The sequence below is a fragment of the Blennius ocellaris genome (genome assembly GCF_963422515.1).
Source record: "Blennius ocellaris genome assembly, chromosome: 6".
Taxonomy (NCBI): domain Eukaryota; kingdom Metazoa; phylum Chordata; class Actinopteri; order Blenniiformes; family Blenniidae; genus Blennius; species Blennius ocellaris.
This window is the reverse complement of record NC_137655.1, coordinates 11,710,405-11,725,077: the sequence shown is the minus strand read 5'-3', so window position 1 is coordinate 11,725,077 and position 14,673 is coordinate 11,710,405. Positions and strand designations below refer to the sequence as shown.

The following is a 14,673-nucleotide window of genomic DNA, read 5'->3' as shown; positions in this document are numbered from 1 at the left end:
TGACAGTCCTGCAACAGACGGAGCTGGTCAGTGCCGAGTCACTGCCAATGGCTCTAATTATCTGGAGCTTCTCCAAATACGTCTCTGCATCTCAGGACGAATACACCATCTGGACACCTGTGACTCTGTAGTCGACTTGTTGGTAAGTATCCCAACTTCAAGATTTTTTTTATTTCACTTCATATTCAAAATCTGAGCAGTAAGCAGCCCTCTGACACAAATTGATTTTGAAGTTACTGCCCATTTTTGGGGGGGAAGATTCTAGAAATTGTCAGTGATTAAAGTGGGCTCATATCTGTTTTCGAAGCAAAATAAGTCTCATCACAGCTTTCCCTTTGTTCTCGTTGTTTATTTCTTGTGCTGTCAGTACACTAAATCATTAAGTGAACACAATCAGGCTTCTATGTCTGATATTTTAAGCGGCCCCAACAGTGCCAGCTCAAACACTGAACAATGATCAGGCTTTATAAAAAAGAAAAGAAAAGAAAAGTGGAAGTTAAAACAATGCAACTACAGTTTGGTTTCTTTGTTGTGAAAAATCAAGTCATTCTGAGAAATCTTTTTTCACCCAATATTTTATCATTGTGGAATTTTTTTTTCTGATTTCTGCATTTTTTTGATAGAAACCTTAACTTTTGTTTTAAAAAGTTGTCCTCTCATTGTACAGTCAGATGTCTTCTTTGAGGAAGAAAGCAAATCACTAATTACTCTCAAAGTCAACTTTTCACAGGGTTTGGGAGGGGATTGTACTCGCTGTCCAGAGCTACAAGTTACATTTTCCGCAGTTGTAAATGTAAAACTTGAGAGCCACTGGAAATTATATCATTTTAGCCATTATTCAGTCACTGCTCCCTCTTTTCCTTCGAGTCACAGTTTGAGGGCCAGCTGCTTGGAGCTCTGTCAGCAAGTCATTCAGGCCCTCGCTCCCAAACACCCTGTAGAGCTGTGAAAAATTTCAAAGTTAGTGGCTTATGGCCGCACTCTCAGCTTGGGTGACTTCTGTAAATGTTTAATTTCCCCTCTCTCTCTCTCTCTCTCTCTCTCTCTCTCTCTCTCTCTCTCTCTCTCTCTCTCTCTCTCTCTCTCTCTCTCTCTCTCTCTCTCTCTCTCTCTCTCTCCTCCTGAAGGGTAGCAAAGAGCTTAACAAATAGACTGCTGTGGTTTAGCCTCCAGAGGAGAGCATTAAACAGGTGGAGCTGAACACTGTTCTCATTAGTTACACATGCAGTCACCTGCCACTCAGCAGAGACTGATGCCAGCATACTGAAAGTTTCCGCTGCTATTTCTGCTCACACCCAGGAGACTTTTGAAGAATGGCTCCGGATCCGTGACTGGATGTAAGCTCGGAGGACCCTAGCCTGCTGCTGAGGGCCGAGCGGATAGCGAGGAGGATTCCAGCCTGTAGAACAGTCAGTACTACATTTTTACACCCTTTCTTCCCCATGTCTTGATTTATTGTATTGTCTGTGGGCTGAATCCAGTGTGTAGTTAATAACATGAAAGGTGCCTTTGAGAGAGCCATCCAGTTGTCTGTTTATTTTCTTTTGAACTGCACATTTGTACTTTGCAGTTCAAGCATCTGTCCCGGCCGATCATGGCCAGCATGGCGGTTCAGGTCCTTGGCTTCTTCTTAGGCCAGCTTGGGTTTGCGGGTACTGTCGTAGCAACCCTGCTGCCTCACTGGCGCTGCACGAGCTACGTCGGCTCCAACATCATCACAGCCACCGCTTACTTGAAAGGCCTGTGGATGGAGTGTGTTTGGCACAGCACTGGTATTTACCAGTGTGAGGTGTACAAATCTCTGCTGGCGCTGCCTGAAGACCTGCAGGTACTGGACTAACGGCATTATCTGAACGCTTCTTCCAAAACACCCGAGGCCACCATTAGAGAGCCAACTACATTAAGATTATACACTAGTTAAAAACAAATGCTCGGCAGTTAATTTCTTTCATTTTTATTAAACTTGATTTACTCTTTTAATTTGTTTCATAACATTGTTAAGGGAATATTTTTGCAGTTTAAACTCTTATATTTGTTTCAAGAAGGTTTCTTAAACTTCTGGCTGTCTGGCTGTACAATGGTATGAAGTCTTTATGTAATGTATTTTCTGTATATAGAGTTAGAAAGTCCAACTTTTGAATCCCAATGTTGCTCTAACAATGTTAGTTACATAATTTGTATTCAGGATGAGTTGTTGATTGATCATTATGCACCTTTGCTACATTCAAACAAAATTACACAATGAAACCGATGAATCAGAGAAAGAATGATTTGACCTCATAAAAAATAAATATATTGAGCCTGGTTTCTCTGACAAGAAGAGAAATTACAGCCTCGCGGCTCAAAGAGAATCAGATAACAGAATAACTTCAGCGCAGCAACATATTTTCCTATCCGGGGCTTTTTTTGTTTGTTTAAATCATGGGTTTCAAATAACTGAAAAATGTCTGGCTGAGGGCTGGTTTTTACTTTTACACTTTGGGTACTTTTTCACTTTGATTCGACTAAAAAAACTTATGCCAGTATTTATTTACTCACTTCTACTGGTAATTCACCATATTTCCACTAACATGTAACATAAGTAGATAATACACTTCATAAAGAACAGGCTTCCTTCTTTATGCTGTGTTTTTAATTAGTTCACCGTTATGTTAAATGACACAATGCATTCATCACCACACAGTAACTGTCAAAATGATATGAAGTCAATATAACATAATGTTATATATAAAGCAGGTATAATAATATAAAACTACCTGTTCATTGTGAAATAAAGAGGTTTAACTGATTGCCTTGTGCACAATGTACCTGCTACAGTACAGTTGCGCGGTATGGCCTTTGGCTAGAAAAGGGCTTTAAAACAAATACAAAGGCTTTATGTTCTGTCCTCTTCTTCCCCATTAGGCTGCCCGGGCACTCATGGTTCTCTCCTGTGTCACCTCAGCCTTGACATCTGTGGTCTCTGTGCTGGGGATGAAGTGTACTCGATTTGTCCGCGGCTCGGCCATCAAGTCTCACCTTGTGCTAAGTGGTGGGATTGGTTTCCTCTGTGCTGGGCTTTTATGCCTAGTCACTGTCTCCTGGACCACCAATGATGTCGTCAAGGAATTCTTTGACCCGTTTCTCCCCAGTGGGATGAAGTACGAGATCGGCCTGTCCGTGTACCTCGGATATGCGTCGGCTTTTCTCAGTTTGACCGGGGGACTGGTGCTGTGCTGGAGCAGCGGCAGCGGAAGGCCACAGAGGCCCCTCCACACACACAGGAATCCCCCTTTATCGCCTCCACCTGCTTTCAACAACATTTACCCTCCTGCTCCACCCTATAAGCCTCCAGAGGCCCTGAAGGACAATCATGCTCCATCTCTCTTCTCCCTTTCAAGCAGTGGGTACAGACTCAATAACTATGTTTAACACCACAGCGGATACTGACACAGTAACTGTGATACTTCAGAGTCTGTGTATGGATGACGCAGGAACATTTCAAAAACTTTCTTTGGTGCATTGATTTATCCACAACATTGAATGGGACCCAAGCTGGATCTTACACCATGGTGTAAGATCCAGTGACTTGTGGCGACCCCTGCAAAAAGAGAGGACTTGAATATGCACTTATCAACATTTTCCTCATTCCTCACACACAAAAAAGACAAAATGAGAAATTGAAGAGAATGTTTAACCAAAGATCAGCTGCCACTTTTGCTTTTGAAACAATATTTAACACACGGTTTAACCTTTGCTCTTTTTCTTCACAACAAGATTTCACAGGGAACTCAACTCTGCTGCTGTGTCCCTGAATTGCCACAAGGTGGCGAGATTATACTGTATATAAAATAGTCACAAAAGAGAGCGAACAAGAGAGACTGTTTTGCTACAACCACAATGAATGAACAATGGGATCTGTTACTTCCGTGTTTTAACCTAAATTAAGGTTTGACTGTTTCTGACAGACAATATGAAGAGACAATAGGCAGATTGTATCAATGTGAGGATGTCATGTATAAATAATTTAAATACCAAAACAAATCAAAAGTTATGCAACAAGTTGATGCAGCATTTGACATTCAACAGTAATTGATGGAGACATTTTAACACTGTGAAATTAAAGGCCAAGAAGCTATTCAAACTTTGTATTGGTGTGACTTCAAAGGTGCCCATAGTGTCTTGGTGAGTGAAGTGGTGTTTGGTCATCTCCTGGATCTGACAACAAGGAGAGAAGACTGAGGAATACTTAACCGCAATCCTTGTAATATCTCTATTTTTTATTATTATGGCCAGCTAAAACATATCCACTAAACAAGGCTGACTGTAAATATACTGACAAAAAGTGATAGGTTATGATTTTTAAAAATCTAATTGTTGGTAATCGAAGAGATAGACCAGATCACATGTATACGAGGAAAGTTTCTTATTTAATCTGACCTTGTCATTAGTCATGTTTTGGTCCAAATTCATTTACTGAAGCCCTCCATTCGTTAAAGGTTTTCTGTAAAGCTTCAAGAAGACACTAGATGGCGACAAAGGTCTTTTCTGGAGACGATCAGTTGCCTTAAGCGAGAGATGCTTTGTGTTCTTCGTGGTCGCATTTATTGATTCATATAACATTTATGAAATTATTCTGGTTATCTCTTACATGTTCTGAATCATCAATGTAAATAAGCAAAATAAGAATATAATAATCTTCTGAGTGTGACTGTTGATTGCTACTCTCTGAGGATGTCCTGCACTAACTGTAACTGTGTGGAAATCTTTATGAGATTTATTTGGTGGATAACCTTCCAATTAAAGTTGCCCTGCCTGACACACGGTCAGCCGCACAGTCTCTAAATTAGAATATCTGTCACCATTCAAGCAAGTCACTTATGTTATTACCAACATACAACTATAGGCTACATCTTTGTTTACATACAAAAAGATGGCATGGAATAAATAAAAATGAATAATCTGGAGTCTAGTGAGGATTGTACTTGCTTATATTATGAAGTAACTATTAGCCATTGAGAATTATTCTAGAAACTGATTGTATGACATTACAGAAGACTTTACTTGTTTAAGTCAAAGTGGCTAGAATAGAATAGAATAGAATAGAATAGAATTTCTATTAAAAAAAATATAAGGCGTCAATTACAGCTTGAGTCAAAATGAATGGCTGCGTTGCTAATGTGAAACGTGTGAGTTCAGCACCATGGACAGTTATGCTCGTTTTAATTAGCCTTACTCCATGGAGTCGAAGAGCAGAAGTCGACTAATGCTAAAGTTGGACTTCCTTTCGTTCACTTTCCATCTGTGGTTTGAATGCAGCCTGTATATGGCCATAGTTTTATAAGCTCACTATGCACATAGAATATATTGTGTATTAAATTAACGAACTAAAACAAAAGGTTCACCCTTGAAATGAACAGTTACATCCTTGAAATGTATACGTTTTCTTAAGTCTGTTGAAAGAAGTTAATTTGATAAATGACGTGTTCGTTCAATGGAAGATTTTGGAGGCACATAAATCGGGCTGCCGTGCGTAAAGGAGGCCATAAAATGAGAAGCAACTATGCGGCGTTAAAATTGACAGCGTTCCAATCGCACGAGTCGCGTTTGCAGTAACTGGGGTGCTTTAATCACTGAGCAGGCGGGAACCTATACAGAATCTTATATCAGGCCTCTAATTTAACCTGGCAAACTAAAGGTTTCATCCATTGCCAGTTTTATTATGATATTGTCAAGCTTTTTTTTTTCCCCCACCGAGGCTTTACGTCATGCCACTCTCTATTAGGTGCTATTTTCGTCCTGCCCTGGAAGACATTCATCCACAACCATCTACCCACCCTGACAGCACCCAATAAACCCACCACTCCCATTCATCTCCACCCCTCCACCCACCTCCACCCGCCCCCCCTCCCTCTCTCAGTCCCCCCTCTCCCGTCTCTTTCCGACGAGCATTTGTGACTCAAAAAACAACATAGGTGAATTGTGTTTTAGTCTTTCAGGAGGAATAATAAGTCGATCCGTTTTTTTTCTTTTTTTTCTCATATAACATTAATCTTCCACACTCTTTCTCTAACTCTTTGGAATCCCTGCACCTGTGGTCTATTTAGCTCTTTCTCCTCGACTGAAGGTAAGATCAAGCTAGATTTTGAAGTAATTTTCTTCAACAAATGTTTTATAAGAGAATGCAATTGCATTTGACAGATGATTTAAAAAGAGATCAATAACGCAGTGTCGGGGTCTGGAACCGTGGTGTCAGCGAAAAGGGAATAGGAAAACCGAGGATTTGATTCTGAATCAGCACATTAGACTTAAAGTCTTGTTCCCATCTGTTTTGGTTCTCTTTCAATTAACTGTGCGTTGAGCTTTGGGAGTTTTGCTCACCGTAGCTCCACAAAACCCAACCATACTTGTCATGATTAGTTTTCCAGGTTTGTTGAGTATATTGGACTTGGACATGAAAATGCAAATCTGCCGACAGGTTACCACAACACAATGCGTAAAGAGCATTCTTAAAGAGACTCGTGCGTAAAAACCGCTAAATGAATTCCAAGCTTTACTGCACGTGATATGAGAGTACCAATACCCTGTAAACTATTCCAGATTTACCTCTAAGCTTATTTTGATTGACTTCTTTTCTGATTTTGTTAAATTATTAACAAACGATAGGTTGCTGGAGTATCCTCCTCCTTCCAATCACTTGGACACGGTAAGTCGCACCGATAGTTTTTCCAAGTAAGACGGTGTTTTCAATGTGCTAACATATCCTTACAGTTGTTTGTATAGACATATCAGCTAATGGGATTTTGTCACGTTTCTGCTATTGAAAATTCGTAAATGAATAAAAATGAACATAAAGTGCGCTTCAGGCGCCTTTCATTCCTAATCGATGATCGAAAGAGCAGTTAAAGGTAAATCTTGAAATTATTATTTCAACATCAAACATCATTTCAGTTATTCTAGTCATAATTAGAAAAATGTACAATTCGGTAGCATGTTTTCAACGTTGTTGAAGACAAACTGCGTATTTATATAGTTCCATTTTGTCAAACCACCTTGTTCAAAAGACTGATATTCCATTTTAATCACTTTCATGCAATAGAAACGTCTGGCTGTTAGTTGACGTGTGCAAGGTGTGGTCCCCCTTCAAAGACAATGTGCAAAAAATGATAATCGTGTTTGTTTCATGAAATTTGTTGGCTTAGAATAGCATGCTTTAATGATTTGAATTAGCTCTAGTAGTTTTATTTTATCACCATCATTGCTTCTCATCTGGAGTCATCACTTTGTGCGTAATACGCGCGGCAGTTCTCGTTACTTTAATTAAATCCGGGGGGAAAAAGAAGATTTAAAAAATTATGTCACATGAATGTCGAGCATTTGTTCTGTTTCAAAACAAATAGCGTCATTGTGGAGGGAAAATGTTTTATGTGTCTTTCCTACAGGTTCTCCATGAGTTTCCAGGAGCTGAGTCTCACCTGATCTCGGCGTGAAGCGGACGCAAGTAAGATGACCATCCACGCCGAGGGTCTCGTCGCTATTGTGATTTTTTACGTCTTGATTCTGTTCGTGGGGATCTGGGCTGCCTGGAAAAACAAAAACTCTGGAGTTGCCGATGGCGTGGACAGGAGCGAGAGCATTATGGTCGGGGGTAGAGACATCGGGTTGTTCGTGGGAGGATTCACAATGACCGGTGAGTTGCGGACAATCTTTGAATTTTGAAGTTTTTGTGTTTTACGCACGGACCTCGGCGTGGTCACAAATGTCACTCTTATTTATAATGTGTACAAAATAAATTTCATGGAGTCTTACCTACTTAAATGCAAATGTATATCTGTTTCCTCAACACTTTCTTTTTCTTTCTCCACTTCAGCCACTTGGGTGGGTGGGGGCTACATCAATGGGACGGCAGAATACGTCTATCTGCCAGACTACGGCCTGGCCTGGGCACAGGCACCCTTTGGTTACGCCCTCAGCCTGGTAGTAGGTAAGAACGATAGACTGTAAAAAGCAGGTAGATAGACCCATGTACATAAAGCAGATCAAATAATCCTTGATATTGTATTTTTTTTAATCAACTTTGTAATTGTAATTGTAATTCCCTACAATTTCTTTTAAATAAAAGTACGCATTGATATTTATCACTGAACTGATACATGTTTTTATGTTGTGGATTTTATTATACATCATTGGTATGTGGTACTGAAAACCACAAAAATAACACAGCTCTGACAATAAAGTAATTATTGGAACTGAAAGTAAGACTTAAGTTTAAAATCATGTTTGAATGAATGAATGAATGAATGAATGAATGAATGAATGTCAATTCTCTCATAAAGATGCCATTTGAACATTTCTTAACGTTACTTCTTATTGTCCATTCAGTCTCCCACCTCTCAATATAAAGATTTCTTCTCAGGCTTGTACAACATTTTGCACACTTGGCGATCACTGTCACATCTGGGACAGTTTGTCAGCCACCAGCTGTGATTCTGATGAAAGTTGTTTGAAGCAATGTGAATTGAAAAGCCCAGAGATAGTAAACCCCGGAACAAAATGTTGTTCTTTTCATCTATTGATGGTTATTAAAATTCCTGACTGAATTAGCAGTCTGTGTAACACAGACGTGTGCGTCGTCTCTTTCTGTGCAGTGAACATGTTTCTGAAGAGTCATGCAACTATATAATCGTGCTGCAGTATGCTTAAAGTGTTCTGGGGTGCCATATAAGTGCCACAATATTTACCCCTGGTGTTGAATTGATAGCTTTTTTTTATATTTGTATTTCATAATATACACTCTTGACTGTGTTCATTGTATGTTATTTCAATGTCTGATGTCATTCAGGTGGCCTTTTCTTTGCCAAACCCATGCGATCACGTGGGTACGTCACCATGCTGGATCCCTTCCAGCAGCTGTATGGTAAAAGGATGGGTGGGCTGCTCTTCATTCCTGCACTCATGGGAGAAATCTTCTGGTCTGCAGCCATTCTGTCTGCCTTGGGTACGTAGAACATTTAAAACGCCATTGGCCTTCATACTCAATTGAAGCTTAAATATCACCAAACAATACTTTAAGGTCTACAGATTTGGGTGCAGTTTTTCCCACATTGTCATTGATTGTTTGTTCATGCAGGTGCCACTCTCAGCGTGATTGTGGACATAAACATCAACATGTCAGTCGTGATCTCAGCACTCATCGCCATCTTCTACACTCTTGTTGGTGGATTATACTCTGTCGCGTACACAGATGTGGTCCAGCTCTTCTGCATCTTTTTAGGCTTGGTGAGTTTATGATTCATTTCTCCTCAGTTAACCAAAGTGAATAGTGTTGAAATGTGTCAAGCATTAAAAATGTCTTCATTTATTTCATGAATAAATACTGGAAATTTAATAGGATATTGAGCAAACTGCATCCAATGGTCAGCGACATTCATAGTGGGGAGGTGTTTTTGTTATGTTATAGGTATATCATTGTCATCCTTCTATTCTGATTCCTTCCTCTATCAGTGGATTAGCGTGCCGTTTGCCCTGTCCAATCCTGCCGTATCAGACATCAGCATTACAGCCAAAGAAGTGATCTATCAGTCTCCTTGGCTGGGGAAGATTGAACCTGAAGACAAATGGCTCTGGGCGGACAATTTCTTTTTACTGGTAAGCTTTAACTTTGATTTGAAGCTTCTTCATGAGATACTAAATACTATAAAGTAAAACATGGACACATTTTGTTGTTAGTAAAACTGCAGAGTGGGTTAATTCAGCTGAAGCACAGGATGACAGTCTATTAAGTGACAGACTTCTTCAAAAAGACAGTTAAACTCAATGTGTTCTTTCGTTTGCTGATTCCAATGCGTCGGTTTGAAGTCTGTATTTACCATGGATGTTTCTGTTTCTAGATGTTGGGAGGGATTCCCTGGCAGGTCTATTTTCAACGGGTTCTTTCTGCCTCTTCAGCTACCTACGCACAGGTTCTCTCTTTCCTCGCTGCCTTTGGTTGCTTGGTCATGGCCGTCCCCTCAGTCCTCATAGGAGCTATAGGGGCTTCTACTGGTAAATAAACAAAATTGCTCAAACACACACACACACACACACACACACACACACACACACACACACACACACACACACACACACACACACACACACACACACACACACACACACACACACACACACACACACACACACACACACACACACACAAATGTTACATTTCCATGACATGCATTTACTTACATAACTGTCCTACTGACTTACTATAAACGTAGTCACAACTACTTGTTGCCTCACACTAATATAACCCCAGTCTCAGGATGGTCCAGGGTGTTTTGTGTCCCTAACCCTAACCCTAGGTTTGTGTGAAATCAACTTTAGGTCCCCACTTGTATAAAGTAACAAGGTCACAGAGACTAAACCTAAAAAGGAAGTCTCTGTGTGACTCCAGTTGAATGCAGTTCGGTTCAAGTGTGGTGTGAGCATGTGTACCAGCTGCCTCATGTACTCACAAATTTGAGCTGAAAATGTTTCCATTTAATAAATGATACCACTCAATGATAAAATATTTTTATAAATACAGCTGAAAATGCCAACAAGCAAATCCTAGAGTTGGCGCCTCATCGATACCTAAATACTGTTTAACAACCTCATGGACCCAATTCAAGAGAACAGTGATAGACATAGAAAGGGGCTTTAATTGCTCGCACATAAAAACCCCATAAATCATGCTCAATATATCAAAGAGCATTATCTAGTTGTTAATAGAAAAGGAGAACAGGATTTGACAAGCTTTACAAAGTGCTTGGGGGTGAACTGGTCAGTAGCCATGTTAAAATGGCATTCCCCATGTCGTCATGCCCAGTAGTCACAGAAACATGATGGCCTGCCAGTTGCTGCAGCATTTGGAGAAGAATGGCTTAACAAGATTTGTAGGCAAACCAAACTAACATCACTGTATCAATTTACATTTTGTTCTGCACCAAATATGCTGCCTGGGCCACAGTCACAAGTTCATTACCACCACAGTAACAGCTCACATAACAGTCACAACTGCATTCCTAATTTCACCTTCAAGCTACTTACAACTGTAGCTCCAGTGCCACATATCAACCCTCAGATAGATGGAAATCATTTCAGGTCCTGTCATTGTCACTCTCAAGGTGAGATCTGTCCCACATCCCTGAAAATGAATGCATTCAGGACACATATTTCAACACACACTGATCAACAAATTGCATGTGCGCATGCAATAATTAAGCAGTTAATGAAACATCACAAGATCATCAAAACATCCAGGAGTCTGATCCCTTATCCAAACAGGAAAGTGTGATCAAAGGGAGCGCTGTGCCTTCATGGCTTGTTTACATGCCAGCCGGTTGGAGGTTTTTTTTTTCTTTTTCAGATGTGTAAATGCAGAAATATACAGTATCTGGAGTGTAAACAGCAGACGGATCTCGTCACGACGGGCAGAGCAGAGAGCCATCAGACCATGCTGATTTTAGTGAATACTGCATCTGAAGATGAGCTAATTAATTAGATCCATCTGAAGCTATTTCATGTGTAACCAGCAGTAATCAACTGTGTCTTCTCAATATCCAGGGATGACAAAGAAGGACACAGATTGGTTATCTCTGGAGGAGGAGAGCAGAGAAAAATAGTGGCTCCTATTTCAAAGGATGTTTTATGGGTAAAATAAAAGTCAAAAAGTGTCCATAAAAGATAGTGACCACAGTGGAAAACTGAAAAATAGATCAAAATGGGACAAATGTGTGTGTGAAGTGAATTTCAGACATTCTGGATGTTTGAAAACGTCCTCTTTAATCCCAAAACTTGCAAATGTACTGTTGTTCGTGTCTTTGTTCTCAATAATGCTATGCCTTCATACACAGTTAGAGAGCCCCAGACTAATTGCTTGATGTTAATCATTATCAGTGAAATGCTCATTAATTAAATGTACCATTAAAATACAATTGAGCTGCATAATGTTGTCCTTAGTTTTGACTCACAATGTTGTATTTGTAAACTGGTGATATTACATGGGTGTTAAGTTGTAGTTTTGGGTTTTGTTTTCCATCTTAATCATTTCTTTTCATTAATTATGGCCTTTCCAATGTATTTTGACCAACAGTAAAGCATTCAATTGATAATCGTTGACGTATTCTGGTGCACAAACAAACTAATCTTTTTTGTTTCTCAGCAACTAAAGCACATGGGGAGCAAAATAAGGTCTTAAAGTTTTAAAGTTGATATTTTTGTCTGAAAAGCAAAGAGCATTTTAGCATTAAAAAAAAAGTCTACATAGTTCCCAATTTACTCAATTCAACAGGTTAGCCTTGAATGGGGGTCAATAATTAAGAAAAGGGATCATGTGCCAACAGCTTCTTCAACATTAAACATGTTCTGTTATTTCTTTTGAGAATATTATGGTATTTATCTGTTCATTTCAAAATTGTACTTTATACTTCGTTCGCAACACATCCTGATGTTTTAAACTTCTTTCTTCAGACTGGAACCAAACTACTTATGGTTCCCTCCCTCCAAAGGACAAGGATCAGTCCGATATGATCCTTCCCATAGTGCTTCAGTACCTGTGCCCGCCCTACGTCTCCTTCTTTGGCCTTGGGGCGGTGTCGGCTGCAGTCATGTCCTCCGCAGACTCATCCATACTTTCAGCCAGCTCCATGTTTGCCAGGAACATCTATCAGCTCGCCTTTCGGCAGTCGGTAAGAGACCCCCAAAATAAATACTCACACACATCTGCAGAGTTTGAGTCATTGTTCGCCTGTGTCAGTTATCCAATCAATACGTTCAATTTCAAGAACAGCCACAGCGCAAATTGGATTTCTTTTTCATACTTCTGCTGAACAGACAAAAGGAGTGCAAAAATCCTCAGACAAGATTAAACAAAACAGATATAAAACTCCTTACAAACGACTATAGGAGAGTAAGTGTTCATCTTTGTTTAGCCAAAGATGTTTTTGATTAACTATTTAATGTAGACATTTCTGTGAACCTCAAACCCTCCCAAAGCAACACCATTAGACTTGGTAGTATTCACCTCTGAAAAAACATTTCAACTTTCAGATATGACACAGGCATTAGTGTTGCTTTCCAGATGAAGTCCAATACACTTTGCAATCCCTGACTTGAATTTTTAATCTTGCCTAATCACACAGCTGCCATCATTATTTAGAGCTTTATATTGAGTTAATTATTAGTTATGTAATTATGCTTTAGGATAATGACGAGTAAACATCTCATTTGCAACCTGCTGTCACGTACAGCCTGTCAGATCCAAGCTTTATCTTCCTTGTTGCTTTCGATCTCTCTTGTCTTGCCCTCCTATTACCAAACCTGTTTTCCATGTTTCCCCTCTAGGCTTCAGATCGTGAGATTGTTTGGGTGATGCGCCTCACCATCTTTGTATTTGGAGCTCTTGCTACTTCGATGGCGTTGTTAACCGGATCCGTCTATGGCCTGTGGTACCTGAGTTCTGACCTGGTCTATGTCATCATTTTCCCTCAACTCCTTAGTGTGCTGTTTGTCAAGGGAACCAATACCTATGGTTCAGTGGCTGGTTATATCTTTGGTCTTTTGTTGCGCATTGGTGGAGGGGAGCCCTACCTCAAGCTGCCTCCGTTTATCTATTACCCCGGGTGGGTGATCACGGAGAGGATCCACCACGTCACTGGAGATGTGGAGCACTTTGTCCAGCAAAGGTTTCCCTTCAAGTCTGTGTCCATGGTGGCATCATTTCTGGCAAATGTGGGCTTTTCTTATTTGACAAAGTATCTATTTGAAAGCGGCATGCTGTCACACAAGTATGACTTCTTGGATGCTGTGGTGTCCAAGCACAGCAAGGAGATCATGGACAAGGCTACACTAGTGACCAACCACGACAACATCATTCTTTCGGAGATGGCTCCTGTGAGGCAGTCACTGGGCGCTTCAATGGCTGGTACCTTCACCAATACTGAAGTCCTCAGTGACGATGGGGCGTCTAGTCCAGAGGCTTTTCACATTGATGACTAGAAAACAAAGGCACAAACCTGGAATCAAGGAATACAAAGAAGAAGGAATATTTAATAAGGCATCCCCGTTCTCCAGGAAACTTGCTACTGCCACACTTGGAGCCACATCAACAGGAATCTGCTGCGGCTTCCAAGTGACTCCACAAGTCTATCTAATAGTGATGACGTGGTGCCTCCTCCAACTTTGAGATTGCTTGTCGGGAAAAAAAAAAAACATGACACTGACTTTCATTCAGCTGCGCAAAACATAAAATACTCATTCTTTGTTTTCTTGACATGACTTTGTGAATCTGCAACGATTTTAATTTAAGTGCTGCTACAGTGACCAGGGGGATTTCCAATGAACATGCAGTTGACCTGTATGAAAAGGTCTTCATAGATTTATTGCATGTCCTGACAAAAGTGCAATATATAACCAAGGAATCGTGTCCATGTCGATAAAGTATTTCATATGTATAGGGTTTTTCTTTCATGCAAATGTGTACATCTGTCAGTGATGCACCATCAGGAACTTTTTTTACAGTTTGAATTTTGTTTCAGTCGAGTAAGTGTATTAATAGAGCAATAATATTTTAAGGATCTATGTTGTACAGATAGGTACACTAAAACGAAGTTACAGAATACATCATTAGTTCTAACTTGTGGCAAACCGGTAGCATTTTACAAATTTAGT

At 40.1% G+C, this 14,673-nt stretch overlaps 2 protein-coding genes across 2 annotated transcripts; both read left to right on the top strand.

The window, feature by feature from the left end:
* Positions 1 to 1,594: 1,594 nt before the first annotated feature.
* LOC308131175 (claudin-14-like) lies at positions 1,595 to 3,411 on the top strand (the record flags this gene model as incomplete). The annotated part of the gene is made up of 2 exons (XM_080497793.1): positions 1,595 to 1,828; positions 2,905 to 3,411. 2 exons carry the CDS (start codon positions 1,595 to 1,597, stop codon positions 3,409 to 3,411), a joined length of 741 nt encoding a protein of 246 aa, XP_080353919.1.
* A 4,074-nt stretch (positions 3,412 to 7,485) lies between these two features.
* LOC308131878 (high-affinity choline transporter 1-like) lies at positions 7,486 to 14,001 on the top strand (the record flags this gene model as incomplete). Its single annotated transcript, XM_080498757.1, has 8 exons — positions 7,486 to 7,669; positions 7,850 to 7,963; positions 8,822 to 8,977; positions 9,110 to 9,258; positions 9,484 to 9,627; positions 9,870 to 10,023; positions 12,475 to 12,692; positions 13,348 to 14,001. The coding sequence occupies 8 exons, from the start codon at positions 7,486 to 7,488 to the stop codon at positions 13,999 to 14,001; spliced, it is 1,773 nt and encodes a 590-aa protein (XP_080354883.1).
* Positions 14,002 to 14,673: the final 672 nt, after the last annotated feature.